Below are 26,843 nucleotides of genomic sequence, written 5' to 3'. Positions count from 1 at the left end.
GCTGTAAATCCAATCACTTTTCTGGTTAGATTTGCCCATGTGTTGGATGCAATAGCAGGGATCAATCTAATTGGTTTAATCGCATCAAATGGTTCCCTTCAAGAATTCATCCTTTTATCTTTCTTTTTCAGTTTTGAGCTTTCTGGATCTCCCCAGAAGATTACATTATCCCTCAACTATCTATATATGCATGTAAAGCAATAAAGCAACAATTGAGTATTTTTTCTTTCCTATGTATGTATGTTTGTATGTATGATGTATGTGTGTGCATGCACGTGGGTGTATGCGTGGGAGGGTGCCTGTATGCATGTTTGTGTCTCCCTATGGTGTCAAAACAGAAAAAAAACTGCAGATGATCGATACCTATATGAAACTGCTTTGAAAATATAAGTTAAGTTTTGAGAATGCTTTAACATTCCTTAAATACTAACCAACATCTCAAAATGGCCAGAGTATCAATGGTCTTCATAAATGTTGGTAAGGTAAGGCTAAATACGTTTTGATGTATGCACTCACTAATTCATACCAAATTGCTTTTTTGGGATATAGAGAAGAGGTTGGTTAAAGTGTAAGAGGGAGGAAGGGGAAGAGTTTGGCAAAAGTTACACTCTTATCAAATTCGTCAAAAATTCAAAAAAGTCCAAAAACCATTCTTGATACACAAAGACACTTGCACCACTAATATTCTATTGAATTGGTGTTAATCACACGATGCTTGTGTGTTCCAAATCTTTAGTGCAGACTTCTGAAGGGTGATGAAAACTGCGCACTTCATGAAAATGTGAGTAACATTTAAGCGATCTCTGACAATTTTTTCTTTCATTGGCTGCCTGGCAATTAATTTACAGCACACAACAAAACTGACTTTCAGTTACTATAGAAGAAAAGGTTCATGTACAGTCACATGGGAAACATCATACATCTGTAATATATCAACAATATAGTAACAAATACTGCAGTAAACAAATACCTTGCTACAGGCTAACAGGCAAACATTATCTTGGTGAATGTGTGTATATTTTCAAAAAGATAAGAATCAGCTCAGAAAAGATTAGAATACTGGAAGTAATATTATTGACTTATAAGAATAAACTAAAAGGAAATTGCTGTGAGGAATATCAGATTGGTGCAATATAATTTACAGATGGGGAAAAACATCAAACGAGCGTAGAGCAGAAGACGATAAGAAATAATGAAAACAAAGCAGCTTCTTCCAGAGTATGTTAGGTTTTCATGTATATTGTCACATTATTACAACGCATTTTCCATTTTGCGTTTATAGTGCTTTTAAAACTTAAAATTTTTCACATTTATATATATTTTAAAGTTTAAGAATTTGTTTGTATCATTTTCGCTTTTACATTTGCAGTTTTTATACAATTTATTGTCAGATGGTATATAACAAATTTTTTACCCTTTTTATACCTTACATTATCGATTTATATATTTGTATATCATGTTTGTTTGTATTTTACTGTAAAGGGCCTTAGAGCAATTTCTGATTGGATAAGGCGCTATAGAAATTTTGTATAATAATAATAATATTAATAATAATGTATGAATGGTAGTAATCTTCTTTACTGCATGAGCTGGGATTAGATGAAGATATATATTAGTTTTCACAATCGGCTCATTTTCAAACTAGGGATATATCTATATCTATCAGGACAGATATGGTCAATATTACTGCTGGTTGGTCAACATAAAAAATGTGTATCAGTGACAGGTCAACATAATACAATGTGTATCAGTGACTGGTCAACATAATACAATGTGTATCAGTGACTGGTCAACATAATACAATGTGTATCAGTGACTGGTCAACATAATGAATGCATTGTCTGTTGGTGGCTAGTCAACATAATACAATGTGTATCAGTGACTGATCAACATAATGAATGCATTGTCTGTTGGTGGCTAGTCAACATAATACATGGGTATCAGTGACTGGTCAACACAATTCAATGTGTATCAGTGACTGGTCAACATAATGAATGCATTGTCTGTTGGTGGCTAGTCAACATAATACAATGGGTATCAGTGACTGGTCAACACAATTCAATGTGTATCACTGACAGGTCAACACAATTCAATGTGTATCACTGACTGGTCAACATAATACAATGTGTATCAGTGACTGGTCAACATAATACAATGTGTATCAGTGACTGGTCAACCTAATACAATGTGTATCAGTGACAGGTCAACATAATACATTGTGTATTAATGACTGGTCAACATAATACAATGTGTATCAGTGACTGGTCAACATAGTACAATGTGTATCAGTGACTGGTCAACACCATTCAATGTGTATCGATGGAAGGTCAGCATAATAAATTCAATGTGTATTGATTAGTGGTCAAAATGATGACTGTCTATTGCTGGTTAACACAATGACTGCAATATGTATTGGTGGCTGGTCAACATAATGAATACAATGAGTATTGGTGGCTGGTCAATATAAACGATACAATGTGTATTGGTAAATGGTCAACATAATGAATAATCCATCAGACTACAAGTGTCCCTTCCATAGAACAATGAATGTGCTCCTTGTGGTAAACTAACACAATTAGAAATACTGACCTCTATTTCCCAAGTTTTTCCAACAACTTTCTGAAGGGATGGCAGTATACCAATATGAAATGTTACCACATGTTAGCATTCTGTTTTCCAAACAGCTGTTTGAATATGTGAGAGTGCCAGTTACTTTCTGTCTTCATGTCAAGGAATATCAGGGTTTATGAACGGCTATATAAGAGGATATGAATGGATGTATGAAAGGTATTGAGAGAATATGAGAGGATATACAGTATGAGAGGATGTATGAGAGGATATATGAGAGGATATATGAGAGGATATATGAGAGGATGTATGAGAGGATGTATGAGAGAATATGTGAGACTATATGAGAGGACGTATGAGAGGATATGAGAGGATGTATGAGAGGATATATGAGAGGATATGTGAGAGGATGTATGAGAGGATGTATGAGAGGATATATGAGAGGATATATGAGAGGATGTATGAGAGGATATATGAGAGGATGTATGAGAGGATGTATGAGAGGATGTATGAGAGGATGTATGAGAGGATATATGAGAGGATGTATGAGAGGATGTATGAGAGGATGTATGAAAGGATATATGAGAGGATATATGAGAGAATGTATGAGAGGATGTATGAGAGGATGTATGAGAGGATGTATGTGAGGATGTATGAAAGGATATATGAGAGGATGTATGAGAGGATGTATGAGAGGATGTATGAGAGGATATATGAGAGGATGTATGAGAGGATATGAGAGGATGTATGAGAGGATGTATGAGAGGATGTATGAGAGGATATGAGAGGATGTATGAGAGGATGTATGAGAGGATATATGAGAGGATATAAGAGGATGTATGAGAGGATATAAGAGGATATATGAGAGGATATGAGAGGATGTATGAGAGGATGTATGAGAGGATATATGAGAGGATGTATGAGAGGATATGAGAGGATGTATGAGAGGATGTATGAGAGGATGTATGAGAGGATATGAGAGGATGTATGAGAGGATGTATGAGAGGATATATGAGAGGATATAAGAGGATGTATGAAAGGATGTATGAGAGGATATATGAGAGGATGTATGAGAGGATATGAGAGGATGTATGAGAGGATGTATGAGAGGATGTATGAGAGGATATATGAGAGGATGTATGAGAGGATGTATGAGAGGATATATGAGAGGATATAAGAGGATGTATGAGAGGATATAAGAGGATATATGAGAGGATGTATAAGAGGATATATGAGGGAAGTATGAGTGGATATGAGTGTACATCTAGTCTCAAAGCTGCAGGTTGTTTGTACGATGCAACAAGCCCTGCCAGACCATGTAACATGAGTATAAAAAATATAGTCTCAAAGAAGTAAGTCTGTTATCCTCCTTCAACCTGACCTTTGACACTTCACAGTGTGCATGTATAGTCTGCAATCTACATAAGAACCTGTGAAGGCTCCTTAGCTTCATTAACTGCTGAGATAGTTTAATTCCAGGTTTAAGGGTAAGCAGAAACAAATGATAACATTGGTGTACAATATGTTACTAATTACCTGAGAAAGTCTGGTGGGGGGGGGGGTATACTGCATATCAGCTTATTACATCTGGTCAGTAAATTGACAAAATATTCCAATTATTAATACACATAACATTATTATAACTGATGAAACTAAAACATCTAACTAAACTATTTAATTATACGAAAAATTCCAACAAGTACTTTTCTTGGTCAATCTGCATACACTGTTTGAAATATATATGGAAGTTTTGGAAGTTTCAAAATTTGCACATTTATCTCTATATTTCTAGTTGACATGAATTGGCAAGCTAAGAAGTGACATTGTCGTGAGATTTGAGTATAAGATAGCAACTAAAACCAATTGAAATAGCTGTTTTAATTTAAATATTAACACATATTAAGCTCTGTAGCAGAAACTCAAATGATTTGATGTAAGGGCTTCTCATGATGCAATAAGCTAGTACTGAACTATAAAACACATTAAACATCTAAAACAATCAAAGATTCATCATCATACTGTGAAACTTAAACAACCACATACTCAAGAATATCAAAGAAAGGGACACAAAATTCAAGGAGGGGTTGGGGGGGGAGGGTGGGGAAATCATTCTCAGTGCTATTTTCTCATGTGTGGTACTAAGTAGTACCATCCCAAGGGTAACGTTGCATATGTAGAGGAGGATGGGTGGAGGCGGATGGAGGAGGATGGGTGTGTGTTTCCATCTGGGGTATCACATAGATTTTGTGCTTGTGTTTGGATATATGTCAGATGAGGACTAGGGGACTAGGTGGCTATGTCACTTAGGATGCTAGGGTATATGAAACTATTACAGTATTAGATTGGAACAATAACGGTCAAGTTTCTAAAATAAGGTCAATATTTATTCAACAGGGAAAACTTTACCTATTGTACACAGTATTTCTAACTTGTAATTATCACATAGCTACCAAAGATGATTACAAATTTGAAGGAATAATCAACCAATTGATGGTACAGCCATGCTTATATTCTATAGGTCATATTTTTTCACCCCCAAGCAATCCCCCTTTCAGTGACACATTTATTACTTCATACGGTAAAAATGACTTTCTTTAGACTAGTGCAGGAGCATCAATTAAAACCTATTCTTAATGATGTATCTGAGCATCTCTTGTGTTTTTCTAATCTATCAATGTGTGTGTCTCTAATTAACAAGCCAGGTGGTGCTTGACGGGTGTACCCCATAAACATAGGCGTAGGAGCCCATTTAATATGGGGGGGGGGGTCTGTAACAACTTGCCCGAAAAGTATTTTTGCTCAATCCGTGCACGTTCAAAGTGTTAATATACATACCATTTAGGCATGCATCAGTTATTACTTCGCATGCCAATGACATGCAATCATTTACCATGTTATTACCATTTTGGGGAAGTCGTTACAATAATAATGATCATAATAATATAAGTTTAACCATTGAAAAACACATTGCAATTTATTTTTCTTTCAGTAGGGGTCCAAACAATTCTCAGCATATTGCCTGAATTTTCACAAAAATATTTGATTGGGGGGGCTGCAGCCCCTCTCCCCCCCCCCCTCCAGGCCCGCCTCCTACGCCTTTGCCCATAAAGGCACGGTGAAACTGGAAGAAATGAACAAAAATAAGTCCATAACAAATAATACCTTACAATACTAACTATAAAGCTTTACAATGACAGACATTTAAGTGATCTAAAATCAAGATGAAACATCTCAAAAACTCTAGAAAACCAAGGGAGCCTTCCTTTTCTTCTATGAAGTGCTGTTTATACATATTCGGAAATACTGCCCTCATTTTGTCCCAGTCAACTTTTCAAGTTGAGGGCAATCTTGTTAATTTCTCACAAATGATTTTTACAAGATATGCTGTTTACATGTTCTATTGACACAATTCCCAACCGAAATGTCCAGCGCCAGTGGGAATTGCTGCAATATTGTGAGCTATTGAAACAAAACAGCAGAGAATTCATAAAGAAATTATCACTAAAATCAAGTCAGTGATTTCTTCCTAGTTTTGTATGTGTTTAATTGTAATAAATTAACTTGGTTGGGTACTACAAGGAAATTCAGAAGGGTACCAATTCTCATAGCCAGGATATGATGCCAATCCTTTAGAGCCACTTGGGTAGGGCTGGTGTTTGAGTTAAGGATAGGGAGGGGTTTGCTTAGAGCACTTAGATCATTTTGCAATGATTGGATGAATGTTATAGCCATATGAAATCAACAAAAACGGTGCCACCTTATCAACAAGGTACATATATATATATATGACCCTTCAAGGCAAAGAATCTGTATTGGTTTGTATGGTGTCACTTACCAACAAGGTACATATACATATATATATCACCCTTTAGAGCAAGAATCTGTATTGCTTTGTATGGTGTCACTTACTAATAAGGTACAAAGCAGAGAATCTGTATTGCTTTGTAACTTCATTCTGATCAACAGATCTTTTCAGTTACTCCTTACTTTGTGAAATACTTACTTGTTACCTGTGTGCTCTGAGGTACCAGTAGATAGACCTAGTGGGATTAACCAACTTTCAAACTACCTTAATTGATAGACAGTTTAAATGATTTCTTTCAATTGTTACATTACACTACACACGTTGTACTGTTTGGTAAAGAATTTATTAAAATCGACAACATTCACCTCCTTTGTAGGAGCTTAAAGGGTGTGAAGACTCCCGCAAAAAGAAACGTCTAATGCCGGTAATCTGACCTAGTTTCGAATGAGGTGTAACAGAAGTGTTAGACACCACCATCGATCCCAGAAAATACACACACAGCTTGCTACCATCGGTAAGTAGACACGAGTGTACAGTCAGTGCATACAGCTGTGGTCAATACCCACAGCAGAGTATACAAACGATACAGCGATGGACATCTCAGGTCCAGCTAAAGATAACTATTAAGGTATCACGTTTCATTACTGTTTGCATTCTGTAGCGACACAAACAAAACGTCACTTGCAACCAACAGAAAGTTCACTTTTTCACAGGGCGCCACGTGGTTTGGGGCGAGTCTTCAATGCCTTTAAACTCCAGCCCATAGTTAACCTATATCTAAAACTTGTGGTAATGTCACACTGTTACCTCAGATAATGTGAGAGCAGGTCATTTATGTTTCCAGTACTGTTAAACAAATGATTTCATCTCATGTACAAACGGTGCAAGGCTTTATGGATCTCTGTTATGAACGGCTGTTATCATGGAAAGTAGATTTTTTTTTTATGAAGCCAATTCAAGAATTTTCTGGATTTCCAAGGCTAGGATCTGCTGCTCAATGATATAGGGCACGACTGCCAAGAAACCAAGGTTGTGTTATCTCTGATCACTGCAAACACATATTACTATAAAATTATGCCATGTTCTGATAAAACAGCGTTTATATGAGAATTAGCCAGAAACTTGGATGGGATGATAACCATTGGTATAATAATTAAAAAATGAGTAAGACACAGCTATGTGATGTGAGAGGACACTGTTACCTCTGTATGAAGGGTTTGTTTATATCCTAGTTTATAACAAGAACCTCACTTTACAAGCATCATAGTGTCATTTATTTGCCACTAGTGAGTCTACTTGCAACAGACGGTACTTATCATTCGATTACATGTTTATTTCTCACCTCAATCCGATTCTGTCTTCAATAACTAAGATTAATCCCTTGTGGAGACAAGTCCTCTGGTGCCAATAGTAAGCTACAGTAAACATTATGCAGGTGTGTATAGTATATGCATGGATGACTGTTAACATTAGACAGGTGCGTATGTGTTTGTCTACATGACTAACTAATGTTTAAGCGTACTATATAATTCAACAACTAATACTCAAGTCCTGGGCTATGGTATCTCCATATGTATGTATGTATTTTAGATCCTCCTGCAAGCAGGAACTCGCGAGAGAAGCCTCATTGGCTTATCAAAGCAATTCATAATCATGGACGTTAAATATGAATCTAAGAGACTGACTTTGGTCAGCGTGCGGCTAAAGCCAATGATGGCTTCTTCGCGAGTTCCTGCTTGCACGAGGATCTGATATACATACATACAAACAGTACATACACACACACACGCATACACACATACAGAACATCAATGTTTGATCAATTTGAGTCTCTCTGCCATTTTTCTTGACATTAATAGTTTGGTGTGTAACCAATATCTACATTAATCTAGCTGCTTTAGGATTATTTCCCTCACAATGTAATATTTCTTTTGTGAGTGACAAGGATATCTATCACTCCCAACTATCCACATCCCTACTTACAAATATCCAGAGGAAATGTTCTTGCTTGTGAAGGATATTAGAAAGTGCATTCCTTTTATTCATGAATGGAAATGCATTTATATTTTGGGAAATATTCTTATAATTATTCCAAACTGTGATTAAAATTGTGTCCTTCATGATCACTGTAGTACATAAAGAAATTGTAAAGATGAAACCAAATTTCAATGTTCTCGTGCCCCCCACCCTCCCCCACCCAACCTCCCCCACCCAACCTCCCCCACCCAACCTCCCCCACCCAACCTCCCCCACCCAACCTCCCCACCCTCCCCTCTTCATATTGATGCAAACTGACAAAATCAGATATAAGTACAAACTGGACCTTTAGATTTATTTTCCAGTTTTCAATAAATCTCATACATGGAAATATTATCTAACCTAAGATAGACTCCATCGTTGTGCTATTACGGTTGAGGTTGAGCTCTCTAACGTCACCCATAATGAATCATTTTTATGTAAAAATGCAATAAAGGATAATTGTGGTGATCGCATTTCCTATACATTATCATCGCTTTCAATCAATTTAATTCTAACAAGTAGGAAAACAGAATCCTTCCACATTAAAGCTATATATGTAAGTTACCTATAAAGCATTCCCTCTTTTATTTGTTAGTACATTAATCCATAAAGTAATATCCCGCACATTCTGTAATTTTTATTCCCGAGGATGATTTTCAGCGTTGCCTTTTTGGAAAAAAATGTTTTATGTTTCCTACTTTCTTCTTCCTCTGCAGAAAAAAAACTTGATGCTTGAGAAAATAATTCGGTCAGGTGTGAAAGATCCCTTATATTTAGTTAATTTTAAAGCAACATGTTCCTTTAAGGAGACAATAATGGACTGATGTCATGATAGCTCATGAAGTAGGTACTAAAAGGCTGATCCTAATGGCATTTGTCGTCGTTAAAAGAACATCCAGTACTTGAAAAGCAGTAGAGTGATGTTACAGGAAATAAAGACATTAAATTGTAGCTAGGTAACATATCTCATGCTTTATCTATTTAACAATGAGAGCGTGAAAGTTGTGTTAGATCAGCTGAATTTGTTCCTGGTGAGAGCTGACATCACTGCTGAGAGATTGAACCGGTAGAACAGAAACACACCCACACACAACGGGGAGAAGGAGGGAGGATGGGTTGTCTCCATAGATCCTTAAAGAACATTGACATCTCATGTCATTGTAATGAGCTGTAACTGTTCATAAAGCAGACTTTTCCAACTTTACTTATCTTGAGCTGCACTGTGAAATTTGTAAATGGTCCTATGGTTGCTGGTAATATGAGAGTTATGATAAATTTACTTTGGATGTGTGAGTTATGTTTTACATAGGATCTGTGTTACTAAAACCACTTAGCCAATCTATGCTCTGATACCAGGCAACTCATAATACCATTCAATTATATCCCTAATGCTTCCAACCTCCCTTGCCACCAGGATTCAACCAAACCCCTCATGCTCCCAACCTCCCTTGCCACCAGGATTCAACCAACCTCCCTAATGCACCCAACCTCCTTTGCCACCAGGATTCAACCAAACTCCTAATGCTCCCAACCTTCCTTGCCACCAGGATTCAACCAAATCCCTAATGCTCCCAACCTCCATTGCCACCAGGATTCAACCAAACCCCTAAAGCTTCCAACCTCCCTTGCCACCAGGATTCAATCAAACTCCTAAAGCTTCCAACCTCCCTTGCCACCAGGATTCAATCAAACTCCTAAAGCTTCCAACCTCCCTTGCCACCAGGATTCAATTAAACCCCTAATGCTCCCAACCTCCATTGCCACCAGGATTCAACCAAACCCCTAATGCTTCCAACCTCCCTTGCCATCAGGGTTCAACCAAACCCCTAATGCCTCCAACCTCCCTTGCCACCAGGATTCAACCAAACCCCTAATGCCTCCAACCTCCTTTACCACCAGGATTCAACCAAACCCCTAATGCTTCCATCCTCCCTTGCCATCAGGGTTTTAGGGTTCAACCAAACCCCTAATGCCTCCAACCTCCCTTGCCACCCGGATTCAACCAAACCCCTAATGCTTCCACCCTCCATAATTTCCCTTCTCTTTACCCACTGAACTCCTCTTTTCAAATTTGAACAAGTTAAGAGCAACCTCTGTATTCCTTTTAAACTATAAAGTATTTTTGAGGCAGCAGAAGTAGTAGCTATAATTTCTGGCCGAGAATTTAACAATTTAGGGTAACTGCGGATTGTGCGATCCATTTGTGGCCGTTTTATAAGTTTCAGTTCTAGATCTGTCACTCTGCTTATCTATGCTAATTATGTTTCTAATGAAAAAGGCCCTCAAGCAATCTCTTTATCAGAAACAAAAGGAAAAACCAAAGATGAAAGAGAGGAGATGAGAGAAAGATGTAATTTGCTCAGATTTTGAGAGCCTAGTTTTTGCCTGTTACCTTTTGATTGTAGCATTGATTTAAACTAGTTCCCTTATCCACAGATGACTGCAGCCATGTTAGACAAATACAACCCATCCATTTAGCAGCTACTGAGTTAACTTTTCATCATATTACTCGACTAAAAGGTCCCCTTCCTTTCATCTTCTACTGACACATAAACACAACATGTGAATGACATTTGAAGGCTACCATAGCTTGGGGTTGTTTGATTTTCATGCGATGTTGTATTAAAGCTTTTGCAATTGAGGCAAAACTTGTGGATCCCCAATTTTCATATAAAATATATAATATACATATATACAGATATATATATATATATATATATATATATATATATATATATATATCATTATATATATATACACATAAATATATGTAAATATATATATATATATATATATAGATATCTATATATAGATATATTTATATAGATATATATAGCTATATGTAGATATATATGTAACTAAGAGTGTTATAATCACAGAGCTGTTCTGTCTTGGCATTATAACGCAGTCTATTTTTACCAATCCGTGAAGTGATTGTGGGGAAGTATGTCTCTCCAGAATACAAGTAAAAGAAGCTCCCTCTTTGTGATGAGCTGTTTCCTACAAATATCTAGTCATGCAAAGACAGATTTTACATGCAGAATCTTCACAAATGTAATATTCGGGTGAAACCTTTTATTAACTTAGGGGAGGACGTGGAATAAAATCCGTGGAATCCTAAAAGAGAGATAGGGATGAATCACCGACGCGAATGACAGCGCATCTGTGTGAAAAAGATGAAATCCGATTAAACAATTAAGCTTCCAGTTATTATCACAGCAGAATATTGTCATGCTGCAGTCAAAACTGAACTATGTTAAGACATCCCCTTTTAAGACATCGCCACCTACAGACGGCTACTGAACCCAGTTAGGGGCAGCAGTGCGTCCTGGCTGTCACTTTTAATCTCGTTAACGTGAGAGCATCGCGGGCTATGTGTAATTCTTTGCGCTTCAGTTCTCTGTTTTATGAAAAGAAAAGGAAGGTAAACTGTGTGAGGAGGACAAGATTGAAAATAAAAAAGTACAGAAGCCCCCAGTGCTAGCAATAGACCACATGTATTATAGATAGTCTGCAGCAATAAATCTTGTAGGTTCAAGATTATAACAACAAGATTTACTGACTCAAAATCCATCAGTTTTTAATCTACTTTATATATTTTCCTTTGCTTGAGCATGAAAAAATCATACATACCCATAATGCAATGGTGATGATTGCTCTTTTTTTGTTTTTGAAATAAATGCTTGAAGAAGATCTTGATACCTTTTTTTTGATAGTACAAACCAATACAAAACTAGCACATGTATCCGTTGTTTTTATATCCCTTAAGGGTGGATTCATGGCTACAATGGTCTGTATAGGGAACATTGTCATCATGTGGTAAAATGCTTGTCATCTCAACAACTCAAACAATAAGTAATTAAAGGACTTTATTGGAGAGCTCTATATCAAGGCTATAGTGTTATACCTGGTCCAACTCTAGCCCTCCATTCTATAAGGCTGATAACATTGAGTTTATTAAGTGATTGTTGTACTGTACAATCCCTGTATATATATAGAGGGAGGTTGTCGTTGGTATTGTATGTAATGTACAATCCCTGTATATATAGAGGGAGGTTGTCATTGGTATTGTATGTACTGTACAATCCCTGTATATATATAGAGGGAGGTTGTCGTTGGTATTGTATGTACTGTACAATCCCTGTATATATATAGAGGGAGGTTGTCATTGGTATTGTATGTACTGTACAATCCCTGTATATATAGAGGGAGGTTGTCATTGGTATTGTATGTACTGTACAATCCCTGTATATATATAGAGGGAGGTTGTCGTTGGTATTGTATGTACTGTACAATCCCTGTATATAAATAGAGGGAGGTTGTCATTGGTATTGTATGTACTGTACAATCCCAGTATATATATATAGAGGAAGGTTGTCGTTGGTATTGTATGTACTGTACAATCCCTGTATATAAATAGAGGGAGGTTGTCATTGGTATTGTATGTACTGTACAATCCCAGTATATATATATAGAGGAAGGTTGTCGTTGGTATTGTATGTACTGTACAATCCCTGTATATGTAGAGGGAGGTTGTCATTGGTATTGTATGTACTGTACAATCCCTGTATATAAATAGAGGGAGGTTGTCATTGGTATTGTATGTACTGTACAATCCCAGTATATATATATAGAGGAAGGTTGTCGTTGGTATTGTATGTACTGTACAATCCCTGTATATGTAGAGGGAGGTTGTCATTGGTATTGTATGTACTGTACAATCCCTGTATATAAATAGAGGGAGGTTGTCATTGGTATTGTATGTACTGTACAATCCCTGTATATATATAGAGGGAGGTTTTCATTGGTATTGTATGTACTGTACAATCCCTGTATATATAGAGGGAGGTTGTCATTGGTATTGTATGTACTGTACAATCCCTGTATATGTAGAGGGAGGTTTTCATTGGTATTGTACGTACTGTACAATCCCTGTATATATAGAGGGAGGTTGTCATTGGTATTGTATGTACTGTACAATCCCTGTATATATAGAGGGAGGTTGTCGTTGGTATTGTATGTACTGTACAATCCCTGTATATGTAGAGGGAGGTTGTCATTGGTATTGTATGTACTGTACAATCCCAGTATATATATAGAGGAAGGTTGTCGTTGGTATTGTATGTACTGTACAATCCCTGTATATATATAGAGGGAGGTTGTCATTGGTATTGTATGTACTGTACAATCCCTGTATATATATAGAGGGAGGTTGTTGTTGGTATTGTATGTACTGTACAATCCCTGTATATAAATAGAGGGAGGTTGTCATTGGTATTGTATGTACTGTACAATCCCTGTATATATAGAGGGAGGTTGTCATTGGTATTGTATGTACTGTACAATCCCTGTATATGTAGAGGGAGGTTTTCATTGGTATTGTACGTACTGTACAATCCCTGTATATATAGAGGGAGGTTGTCATTGGTATTGTATGTACTGTACAATCCCTGTATATATAGAGGGAGGTTGTCGTTGGTATTGTATGTACTGTACAATCCCTGTATATGTAGAGGGAGGTTGTCGTTGGTATTGTATGTACTGTACAATCCCTGTATATATATAGAGGGAGGTTGTCATTGGTATTGTACGTACTGTCCAATCCCTGTATATATATAGAGGGAGGTTGTTGTTGGTATTGTATGTACTGTCCAATCCCTGTATATAAATAGAGGGAGGTTGTCATTGGTATTGTATGTACTGTACAATCCCAGTATATATATATAGAGGAAGGTTGTCGTTGGTATTGTATGTACTGTACAATCCCTGTATATGTAGAGGGAGGTTTTCATTGGTATTGTACGTACTGTACAATCCCTGTATATATAGAGGGAGGTTGTCATTGGTATTGTATGTACTGTACAATCCCTGTATATATAGAGGGAGGTTGTCGTTGGTATTGTATGTACTGTACAATCCCTGTATATATAGAGGGAGGTTGTCATTGGTATTGTATGTACTGTACAATCCCAGTATATATATAGAGGAAGGTTGTCGTTGGTATTGTATGTACTGTACAATCCCTGTATATATAGAGGGAGGTTGTTGTTGGTATTGTACGTACTGTACAATCCCTGTATATATAGAGGGAGGTTGTCATTGGTATTGTATGTACTGTACAATCCCTGTATATATAGAGGGAGGTTGTCATTGGTATTGTATGTACTGTACAATCCCTGTATATATAGAGGGAGGTTGTCGTTGGTATTGTATGTACTGTACAATCCCTGTATATGTAGAGGGAGGTTGTCATTGGTATTGTATGTACTGTATGATCCCTGTATATATAGAGGGAGGTTGTCATTGGTATTGTACGTACTGTCCAATCCCTGTATATATAGAGGGAGGTTGTTGTTGGTATTGTACGTACTGTACAATCCCTGTATATATAGAGGGAGGTTGTCGTTGGTATTGTATGTAATGTACAAACCAATGTCAATTCAAAACACTAAGAAAAATAATAAAAAACAGAAAGAAAAATGGTCAATGTGCATCTATGACATCACACCAGCTTGCATCAAGTTCATTTTATGATTAAGCCCCCCAAAAAATGTATAAAATTCCAAGGAATGTGTCTCGAAAAGATGGTAGAAGGGGTGAAAAGAACAAAGTGTGACTTAGGAAGAACAGGTGGATCTATACTTAACATGAAATTGTTAACCTTACAATTAGGTAACAGCTGCATTGAAGACAGACACGGAAGGAAAAATTAAAGGAACCAAAAACAACAGTTTTTGAAGCAACAAACAAACTTTTGTAAATTTGACTAAAGCTACACCAAAAGAGGAGAAACATTACCATCTTTAATTTATGATAATGCTGTCAAAGAAATGATCACTACAACATCATTACGTACTCTCTGTTCCATTCTTTACCATTCTACCGCAATCATGAAATGGGCTGTGAGTCTTTCTTTCAAGTATCGTACATATATTTACACGTGGGTAGCACGTAATTTACCAGACAGCTAGATCCTAATCTTGTGGTCTATTTCAAATATAATTTTGTAGGCTGTTGTACTTTGGTAATTGCAGGGCTTGTTGAAACACCTGGTTGTATCAGTATGCTAGTCCAAACAAAGCAAGACAGGGAACTTATAACTGTTCGGGCACTAACCCAGAAAATCCAACTTCTTGCTAATTTCTAACCCACTTTCCCTATTTCTTTCTCATCTCGTTCCTATTTCTCCTTTTCTTTTTGCATCGACACTCATCATTTTCGTTCAATGTTACTCTCAGACGACGACGTAAGAGCTCGCCGCCCGTTCCTCACGCTACTGTTGCTCCTGATTAAAAAATCAATCACTGTCAGCTTCAGAGAGTTTTGTCAGTTTTATGGCAACATTGTTGCAGTTTTTTCAACTTCCTATTTTTATCAGATGTCGGGGTTCTTTGAAGTGTGTCATAAAGTAAAGGCGGAATAGTAAATCATAAAATACATAAAATAAAATAAATGACTGAATGGAATTGGAAAAGTATATATCATCAAATGTGAAAACCAAAAATAAGAATCGAACGGTGCTAAACGTATAATGAAGGAATGAAGATATGTGACGAGTAAAATGTAAAGTTAGGGCCATTGATTGTGGTCGCAGATCTGAAGTATTCAGTGTATATAATGTAAATATTGCAGTGTAGGCTGTTTGCATTGAGCCAATGGTGATGATGATGATTGGGAATTTATCTGGCAGATCTTGCCTCCGGCAACTTTTATTTGCACAGTTGAACTATAGCAAAATCCAGGAAGGCTACATAATGAATTCCTATTCAGCATGTGTCTATTGGTATTGAGAAATGTGATGCAAAGAATGGATTCAGCGATGAAATATGCACTTTTTTTGGTCTGTCTTATAAACTTCTACTTATCTTATTTCAATCTGTAGCCAAACTGTTAAAGGTGTAGTTATGTATGGAATTAGTTATAATTTGGTTGTGTCTTACTTATCAATATTTTTATATGGTTGTGTCTTACTTTTCAATATTTTTAAAATGATTCCTTTGTTTAAGTATATATATATATATATTTTTATATTAATATTTAAGCTGTGTCAATTTTATTCTTCATATTCTTATTTTAAGGGTTTTGTCATTTTGTTGTCATTGTAAAGCACTCTTGAACATGCTTAAGCATGAAAAGAGGGCTATATAAATTTGGCAAAATAATAATAATCATAATAATAATCATAATGATCATAATTTTAAGGTGACATTTAGATGTAGACATGTCATTATCTGAAACTTTTGTGGCTAGATGTTATTATCTAATTACTGAAATATTTTGACATAAAAAAAATTTGACATATGCAGAGACAATTACTTAATATTTAATTACCAAAAATATTAAGACATTCAGGTACACAGATATATATAGCATCATTATAATTGAGTATATCTGAATTTATCATTGTGAGATATTAAAAATATAAGATCTTTATACAGAAGCGTCTAACCTTTAAGAGACTCGCATATTCAGATAAGAATTCAAGATTACGATAGTGAGATATTTGAGTATTTCAACAGATCTATGATGACATTGGGCATTAGGACTGAACTTCAATGGTTGTATTTTTGTAATGGTTGTATTTATAGTCTTCAATCTTTCATTTCTTAGTCCTATCTTCTTTGAATTCAATTTTCAGAGCTGCCTAGTATCATCTATTGAACATCTTCAGATGCATGTCATACAATGCCTTAAGAGAACTTCAAATCAACATGTTTTACTATATCCAGCTACCCCTGAAAGGGTAATTAGCGGCCCTCATCTGGCCTTGACAGTTGTCCTTGTAAATATTGCTCAGATCAAATTGATTTCAGGGGACATTTATTGAGGCTATGTATGTATGTATTTTAGATCCTCCTGCAAGCAGGAACTCGCAAAGAAGCCATCACTGGCTTATCAAAGCGGCAAGCTGACTGAAGTCAGCCTCTTAGATTCATATTTAACGTCCATGATTATGAATTGTCAATTGTCAACAACTCTGTAACTGGACGACATACATTAATCTTGGAGTGACTCGGAACCGGGACCTTATGATTGAAAGGCACCGGCATTAACCACTGAGCTAACACTCCTATCTTGCAATCAACTGCTTCTGCTGTTAAAAAAATTCTAGCAATCTTAAACTAAATGAACACTTAAAGGAACTGTTCTGAGGATTTTGCATATTTATCATAAATAACCAGAAAGCCAAAAAAAAAAGACTACATCAAAGCATATAATTATCTGATATTTTAGGTCAAGAAAAATTCATATGTGCGAAGGGATCCAACTCTCCAAAAGTGTTGGCAGCAGACCACCAAATATTTCTGATATCACAACCTGACGTTTGTAGTGTTTCTTCGGGAGTTGGGATCATTTTCAAATGTCATATTCTCAAGACCTTTAAATCAGACGTGTATATATATACTTTGGTGTTGTATGGTTTCTTATATTTGCATAGATATGAAAATATATATACTAATGAATTAGGTTGTAAGATGTTACCATGGTGATACTACACTGAATGCATTCCATTAGCAATGTCACAGCCTTCAGTATAAAGGGCATGTGACACTGATCCAATGATAAGAAATTGGCCAGGATTCTCATTTCACAAGAGATTTGAAAGTATACCTTGTGATACGTGGTCTATTAAAGAAATGGAGAATAGCTATCCTGACACACTAGGCAACATGGATGACAGCTCCCAGAAAAATATGGAAATCTATCTTAGAAATGCTGGAATCAGCACGTACATGTCATCTGCTATAAGCAATAATCCAGGACAATAAATTCATGGAAGTTTCTAATTAAATTAATTATTTATGTGAAGTGTTGGTGGAGGAAGATAATATTTACAATGCCCTTTACTGTACATAATAAAATACTCAACTCTGAAAGCACTGACCACATACAGATCTGTACACTTTGCTACCTATGAAAGTTTGCTGTCGTGTAGACTTAGGCTTCAGAACGTACCCAGTCATAGTAATAATAATAATAATCATCATAAATGAGACTTATATAGCGCCAAATCAGTAAACAAAAGTCACTGCTCAAGGCGCTTTACAGAGAAAGCAGATTAATTTACAAAAGAACAAGTGAAAAGATGGGGTCTTAAGTAGACTTTTGAATGTAGAAAGTTTAGAGCAAGTTCAAATGTGATCTGGTAACTTGTTCCAGAGATAAGAGCCAGAGTATATTCAAAGCTTCTGTAACCATAGGTCTTCAAGCGTGGTTTAGGACTGGTCAGTTAAATACAGTTTGTTGGAGGAACGAAGTGTGCGAGTTGGAATATATGGCAAGAGAAGTTGTGACAGGTACACAGGCTGTTCCAGATGATGAGCACACAAAAAACACAGACCATTTGCACTCCTATAATTTTACATTTGCATTTACTGTTCTGAATATATGTAATTATTTATGATCACTGACCATAACTGAAGAGAAAGGTATATCCAAAAGATAGTACATATAGCTCATTTTGGAAGATATTTTAATTTACATGCAGTTACAAGTTACATAACTTGCTATTTGAAACTTTTTTGACAATTGAGCTCTGACACCTTAAACATTAAAGTATTTAAGGAGAAACTTGAAAAATGAATTTTAAAAAAGTATCAATATTTTTGCTAGTCAATTTGACAACTGTAGGTCTGAATACAAAGGTTGTTACCTCAGGAATTTTGATGATCAATTAAGTTAAACATCCTTGTACAGAACTGCAAGGAATGAATAAGCCATCGGTCAAAATCCATTGTCATGCAACCGTCCTTCTTTGGCTGCATTTGTCCAAGTGGTCAAAACTGGTTGCTTGACTGCTCACCCTTACTGAAACCGATTGGAACCATATACTGTATATACCGGAACTGGACTAGGCTGCATTAACACATACCATCTTGTACTATGACAAGTTGGATAGGCTGTCAGTCTTCTTCAAGTACTTATGTTAATACACTTCATGTGAGTTTACTCTCCCTTATACACTTCAGGTGAGTTTACTCTCCCTAATACACTTCATGTGAGTTTACTCTCCCTTATTCACTTCATGTGATTTTACTCTCCCTTATACACTGATATGCTTGGACTGCTTACAAATCCCGACAATGTTTTAATAGTTAAAGTAAGTAAATATACGAGACAAATTAAGACAGAAAAAAGAAAAAATAATGAGAAACCGGTTGACAAACGATAACTGTCGAATACGATCGGCGTTACCGAGATCACTGACACCACAATCCGGCCTCAGGTGTTCTCTTTAAAACACCCTCCTCAAGGTGGAACAACCGCATTTACAAATTTTTCGATCAGAAACACTAGACAGGCTGCACATATTAAATTAAAGGATGGGAATTGATTCAATTCCACTGAAGATTGCAAATTCTGGTATCGATTTCTTTCTTCAAATAGCAGAAAAACTTTGCTCCAACAGACCGACATTTTCAGACTGTCAACAATATCGTGCTATGTTAGTTGCCAGAAAATGCAGGTCATTATTAAAAGAGGCAAGAAATAACCAGCCCACAATATTTTGAAATAGTGTTTATATTGTGGGTCATATTACTGTATCAAGACCTCTTTCTATACATGTTTCGTAGTTTCCATGAATGTCCCGGGCTCTTAAGTTTACCCTTATTTATCCTTCTTGGCTGTAAATGAATTTGGATGTTTATAACTTAAAAGTTGTGACATAAATAGGTGACAAGATTGCTTATTGGTTGACATTTTAGTGTCATCTAATGTGTATAAATAGCAAGGTTATTTAATTAGATTCCTTTCCATAACATAGAAAACAAATGCTTATAATGGTGGCAAGAGGGCAGGGACAATATAGATACAATGCTTTAGTTGACGACTTGTTGATTCCAATGAATAAATCCACTCCATTCTCTAGAGTCCTCAAGTTTATCTTTAACCTCTGTCTGGTCGTGAATACTATATGGCAGAAATCTTATCTATAACCTCTGTCTGGTCATGAATACTACATCGCAGAAATCTTATCTATAACCTCTGTCTGGTCGTGAATACTATATGGTAGAAATCTTATCTATAATATCTGTCTGGTCGTGAATACTATATGGCAGAAATCTTATCTATAACCTCTGTCTGGTCGTGAATACTATGGCAGAAATCTTATCTATAACCTCTGTCTGGTCGTGAATACTATATGGTAGAAATCTTATCTATAATATCTGTCCGGTCGTGAATGCTATATGGCAGAAATCTTATCTATAACCTCTGTCTGGTCGTGAATGCTATATGGCAGAAATCTTATCTATAATATCTGTCTGGTCGTGAATACTATATGGCAGAAATCTTATCTATAACCTCTGTCTGGTCGTGAATGCTATATGGCAGAAATCTTATCTATAATATCTGTCTGGTCGTGAATGCTATATGGTAGAAATCTTATCTATAACATCTGTCTGGTCGTGAATACTATATGGCAGAAATCTTATCTATAACCTCTGTCTGGTCGTGAATACTATATGGTAGAAATCTTATCTATAATATCTGTCTGGTCGTGAATACTATATGGCAGAAATCTTATCTATAACCTCTGTCTGGTCATGAATACTACATCGCAGAAATCTTATCTATAACCTCTGTCTGGTCGTGAATACTATATGGTAGAAATCTTATCTATAATATCTGTCTGGTCGTGAATACTATATGGCAGAAATCTTATCTATAACCTCTGTCTGGTCGTGAATACTATGGCAGAAATCTTATCTATAACCTCTGTCTGGTCGTGAATACTATATGGTAGAAATCTTATCTATAATATCTGTCTGGTCGTGAATACTATATGGTAGAAATCTTATCTATAACCTCTGTCTGGTCGTGAATACTATATGGCAGAAATCTTATCTATAATATCTGTCTGGTCGTGAATACTATATATGGCAGAAATCTTATCTATAACCTCTGTCTGGTCGTGAATACTATATGGCAGAAATCTTATCTATAACCTCTGTCTGGTTATGAATACTAGATGGCAGAAATCTTATCTATAATATCTGTCTGGTCGTGAATACTATATGGCAGAAATCTTATCTATAACCTCTGTCTGGTCGTGAATGCTATATGGCAGAAATCTTATCTATAACCTCTGTCTGGTCGTGAATACTATATGGCAGAAATCTTATCTATAACCTCTGTCTGGTCGTGAATACTATATGGCAGAAATCTTATCTATAATATCTGTCTGGTCGTGAATACTATATGGCAGAAATCTTATCTATAACCTCTGTCCGGTCGTGAATGCTATATGGCAGAAATCTTATCTATAACCTCTGTCTGGTCGTGAATGCTATATGGCAGAAATCTTATCTATAATATCTGTCTGGTCGTGAATACTATATGGCAGAAATCTTATCTATAATATCTGTCTGGTCGTGAATACTATATGGCAGAAATCTTATCTATAACCTCTGTCTGGTCGTGAATGCTATATGGCAGAAATCTTATCTATAATATCTGTCTGGTCGTGAATACTATATGGCAGAAATCTTATCTATAACCTCTGTCTGGTCGTGAATGCTATATGGCAGAAATCTTATCTATAATATCTGTCTGGTCGTGAATACTATATGGCAGAAATCTTATCTATAACCTCTGTCCGGTCGTGAATGCTATATGGCAGAAATCTTATCTATAACCTCTGTCTGGTCGTGAATACTATATGGCAGAAATCTTATCTATAATATCTGTCTGGTCGTGAATACTATATGGTAGAAATCTTATCTATAACCTCTGTCTGGTCGTGACTACTATATGGCAGAAATCTTATCTATAACCTCTGTCTGGTCGTGAATGCTATATGGCAGAAATCTTATCTATAACCTCTGTCTGGTCGTGGATACTATATGGCAGAAATCTTATCTATAACCTCTGTCTGGTCATGAATACTATATGGTAGAAATCTTATCTATAATATCTGTCTGGTCGTGAATACTATATGGCAGAAATCTTATCTATAATATCTGTCTGGTCGTGAATACTATATATGGCAGAAATCTTATCTATAACCTCTGTCTGGTCGTGAATACTATATGGCAGAAATCTTATCTATAACCTCTGTCTGGTTATGAATACTAGATGGCAGAAATCTTATCTATAATATCTGTCTGGTCGTGAATACTATATGGCAGAAATCTTATCTATAACCTCTGTCTGGTCGTGAATGCTATATGGCAGAAATCTTATCTATAACCTCTGTCTGGTCGTGAATACTATATGGCAGAAATCTTATCTATAACCTCTGTCTGGTCGTGAATGCTATATGGTAGAAATCTTATCTATAATATCTGTCTGGTCGTGACTACTATATGGCAGAAATCTTATCTATAACCTCTGTCTGGTCGTGGATACTATATGGCAGAAATCTTATCTATAATATCTGTCCGGTCGTGAATGCTATATGGCAGAAATCTTATCTATAACCTCTGTCTGGTCGTGAATGCTATATATGGCAGAAATCTTATCTATAACATCTGTCTGGTCGTGAATACTATATGGCAGAAATCTTATCTATAACATCTGTCCGGTCGTGAATGCTATATGGCAGAAATCCTATCTATAACCTCTGTCTGGTCGTGAATACTATATGGCAGAAATCTTATCTATAACCTCTGTCTGGTCGTGAATGCTATATGGCAGAAATCTTATCTATAATATCTGTCTGGTCGTGAATTCTATATATGGCAGAAATCTTCAAGGGTGTGTTATAATAACAGAGATTTGTGATGAATTCAATAACGGAAGATATTACTTAAAATATAGTATATTGGACTTACCCTCTGCAGATACCCTGATAATCAGACAACAGCAAATCCCAAGAATAATTTCAAATCTCCCAATCTGTAGGTTAGTCATTTCGCTTGACAAGTCTGGCATATCCTTTTTATCCTTTAAAATTGATGCAAATCCTCAACTTTGAGCTAAATGGCAGATCCATGGTATAAAAAAATCTGTAAAAGAGAAGAAATTAAAAATTTAAATTTAAAAATTAATTTAATTTTTTTTTTTAAATTACTGCAAATTTTCACCTGTCGGACTCGAAGTTCAACGTGTAACAGCTTTCCAGTAATTACTGTGCCAACTGTAACACATGTTACCGTGTTGCGAACACAACGCAGTAGTTAGTGATGCATGGTTGTGGAACATGAACAGTAGTTACTGTACTAGCTATGAGTATCGGGTGATGCAGCTGATACACATAAACATTTCTTTAGGTGTAGGATCTTCCTGACCAGAATGTTGATGTTGTACTACAAGATATTATACTCTCAATAATCTCTAAGATTGATCATAAATTGTCCCATCTTAAAACTACCCTTTGGTCCAAGATTGCAATTGCACAAAATTTCTCCCACAAAGTTCAAAAGAAAGCAAGGAAAAGAGAAGTTGTTTGTAGTAACCTGCTGTCCTAGCAGCAGCTGTTTACATCTTTAACCATTTCCTTTTTTTCTCATTCAGTGAACAGACTGCTTGATCGATCAACGTAACAAATTGTAGAGTCAACTCCCCATAGCTTAGATGATGGTTTTCCCACCATCTAATTATTGATCTGTCCATTCTCAAACAGTCCGGCAAATTGCATCCCTCAATCTCTGAAGGTTTCTATGTTTTTTGGGGAAAAATGTATTTTATTTCTGACGTCAAATGTCTGTTCAGCTTATGATTATTACGATGTTTACGTGAATCCAGTCGAGATGCAAAATTTCTACATATCGATATTGTGCAATTATTTTTATACTTGTTAGATGATGAAGATGAAACTTAAAATGCAACGTATCTCACACAGAGTAATGTCTGTGTGTTAGAATTGTGTCAAATTGCTGAAAAGAGAACCTTCTACCTTCAGCAATATTATGTTGAGGTTTAGCATAAATAAAACAAATAGTAATTTAACACCAGCTGCCCAGTAGTGGATGCAACAAAAATAATGATATTCTGTTTATAGAGTATATCAGCTATTAAATATTGTTACATACATATTCCAGAAAATATATCAAAGCTGTGAGAGGATCTTCAAAGTAAAGTAGAATACGAGAAAGGTTATCATGGAATAGATCCAACTTGATAAACTCCTTGTCATTACAAGGTGAATCTCTCAGAAGTTTAATACTTGAGAGAAGTTAATATTGTTCATAAATGATCCAATGATATACTACCAAACCATACACTATATTTATAGTCTTCAATCTTTCATTTCTTAGTACTATCTTCTTTGAATTCAATTTTCAGAGCTGCCTAAGTATCATCTATTGAACATCTTCAGATGCATGTCATACAATGCCTTAAGTAGAGAACTTCAAATCAACATGTTTTACTATATCGAGCTACTCCTGAAAGGGTAATTAGGGGCCCTCATCTGGCCTTGACAGTTGTCCTTGTAAAATATTGCTCAGATCATATTGATTTCAGGGGCCGTTTATTGAGGTTATGTATGTATGTATTTTAGATCCTCCTGCAAGCAGGAACTCGCGAAGAAGCCATCATTGGCTTATCAAAGCCACAAGCTGACCGAAGTCAGTCTCTTAGATTCATATTTAACGTAACTGGATGACATACATTAATCTTGAAGTGACTCGAACTGGGGGCATTATGATTGGAAGGCACCTGCGTTAACCGGATTGGAAGGCACCTGCGTTAACCGGTGCCTTCCAATCATAAGGTCCCCGGTTCGAGATAACCGGTTAGGATAATTGACCATTAAAATTCAAGATAAGTTCCGGGCCTCCATATGACCTAAACTTAACATAACACTAATTGTGCAGAATGTATAGTCTTGTGGCGGTAAACTGCAAATAATGACAAAGCTATTCACTCAAACATGGATTGCCGAAATCTTCGGCAAAGCGTGACTGAGTGAGAATCTCGCTGTACCTTAACCTGATCCATATAGTAATCTTTATATCCAACCATGTCCGTCCAATAATGCTGTAAGCTCTTCCTCATTCAACCAGATTCGACCTTAATTTAATAGCTGTTCAATCGCTGAACAGTAATGGGCAAAATAAATTGTATCAACAGACCCTGATGAAAAGATCAAGAATAACCAATTTCAACGTCGTCACCTGATCTGACCTGACACCAATTAGCCGTAACTGTGTTTGTAAAAGTTTTTAGGTTAAAGCTAACAGATTCAGCTGGCGATCTGTCAGAGGCTACTTAGGAGGAGGCCCAGTTTATACCGGGATTGGAGGAATGAAGAGATGTCATCTGTTCCATGGTCACCGGAGATTTCCGGTCACGATTGTATCTGACACATTAAAGGCATTGAAGACTCGCCCCAAACCGTGTGCGGCCTTCTGAAAAAGTTACATTTCCGTTGCTTGCAAGTGACGTTTTGTTGGTGTCGCTACAAAATGCAGACAGTACAGTAATGAAACGTGATACCTTGTTATTTTAAGCTGGACCTGAGACGTCCATCGCTGTATCGTTTGTATACTGTGCTGTGGGTATTGACCGCAGCTGTATGTACTGACTGTAAACTAGTGTCTAATTACCGACGGTAGCAAGCTGTGTGTGTATTTTCTGGGATCGATGGTGGTGTCTAACACTTTTGTTACACCTCATTCGAAACTAGGTCAGATTACCGGCATGAGACGTTTCTTTGTCTTCACACCCTTTAAGAAAGTTTGCACTTCTACAGATGGTTAGAGTAGGTTTTGTTGGGATTGAAACTTTAAACAACTCTCTCTTAGATATAGAGTTCTGCAGCCGACAAATAAAATATAGAAAATGGTTAACAGTAAAAGAGAAGAGAAAAGAAAAGAAAGAGAAAAAAAAAGGAGAAAAAAAAAGGGAAAAGAGTAAAAGGAAATTATATCTGATTGTTGAAACTTTTGTGTAAAAGTAAGATGGCTTGACTTTTCGATCCGCGCAGATAGGATCGAAACGTCAGGCCAACTTACTTTTACACATTCTCTTACACAGGCTCTCTATTGGATAAGCAGTTTGCTAACAGTTTTATTTGATTTTGTTGAAACTTTTACCTGACTTTAAGGTTAAAAGAACACTAGTCATATTTGAATTGCACTGTCACAAAATTAAAGACACACAAATTGACACATACCATTGGTCATTATTGTACTGTTAATTTTAGTAATTTGTGAAAGCAATTAATATGATCTGATTCAGCCTGACATGATACTAAATAACTGATAGAAAGTGACCTTTTTTCTGCTTTCTGACCTTTCCAGCTAATTTCTAAGTTTTTCCTTCCTTCTGTAGGTCCAACCATCTTACCTCATTCATTAATACACAATTAATTAATTAAAGTGCATGCAGCATGGACCTAACACACTGACTATTCTTCGAGATAAATTAAACGTCTGTCTCGTGCAATACCTTCGATACGGCATGTTAGCTACTTACTTCACTTACATTTCTATCGTTTTATTAACTTCTGTTTCTTTTTTAATGTTGTTTATCATTTTTATTGTCTTAAAGAAAAGAGTCC

At 36.2% G+C, this 26,843-nt stretch overlaps 1 protein-coding gene across 3 annotated transcripts in view; it reads right to left on the bottom strand.

Annotated features, from left to right (window-relative positions):
• The window catches only part of LOC139977230 (uncharacterized), a 188,221-nt gene that overhangs the window by 128,185 nt on the left and 33,193 nt on the right, over positions 1 to 26,843 (bottom strand). For all 3 annotated transcript variants that reach the window (XM_071986467.1, XM_071986468.1, XM_071986471.1), the window contains exon 2: positions 23,170 to 23,343. In XM_071986467.1, the coding sequence (XP_071842568.1) occupies positions 23,170 to 23,269 (100 nt within the window). In that variant the 5' untranslated portion in view covers positions 23,270 to 23,343. The remainder of the gene's footprint in view (positions 1 to 23,169; positions 23,344 to 26,843) is intronic.

The sequence above is a fragment of the Apostichopus japonicus genome, chromosome 12 (assembly GCF_037975245.1).
Source record: "Apostichopus japonicus isolate 1M-3 chromosome 12, ASM3797524v1, whole genome shotgun sequence".
Taxonomy (NCBI): domain Eukaryota; kingdom Metazoa; phylum Echinodermata; class Holothuroidea; order Aspidochirotida; family Stichopodidae; genus Apostichopus; species Apostichopus japonicus.
This window is presented reverse-complemented; position numbering and strand designations above follow the sequence as displayed.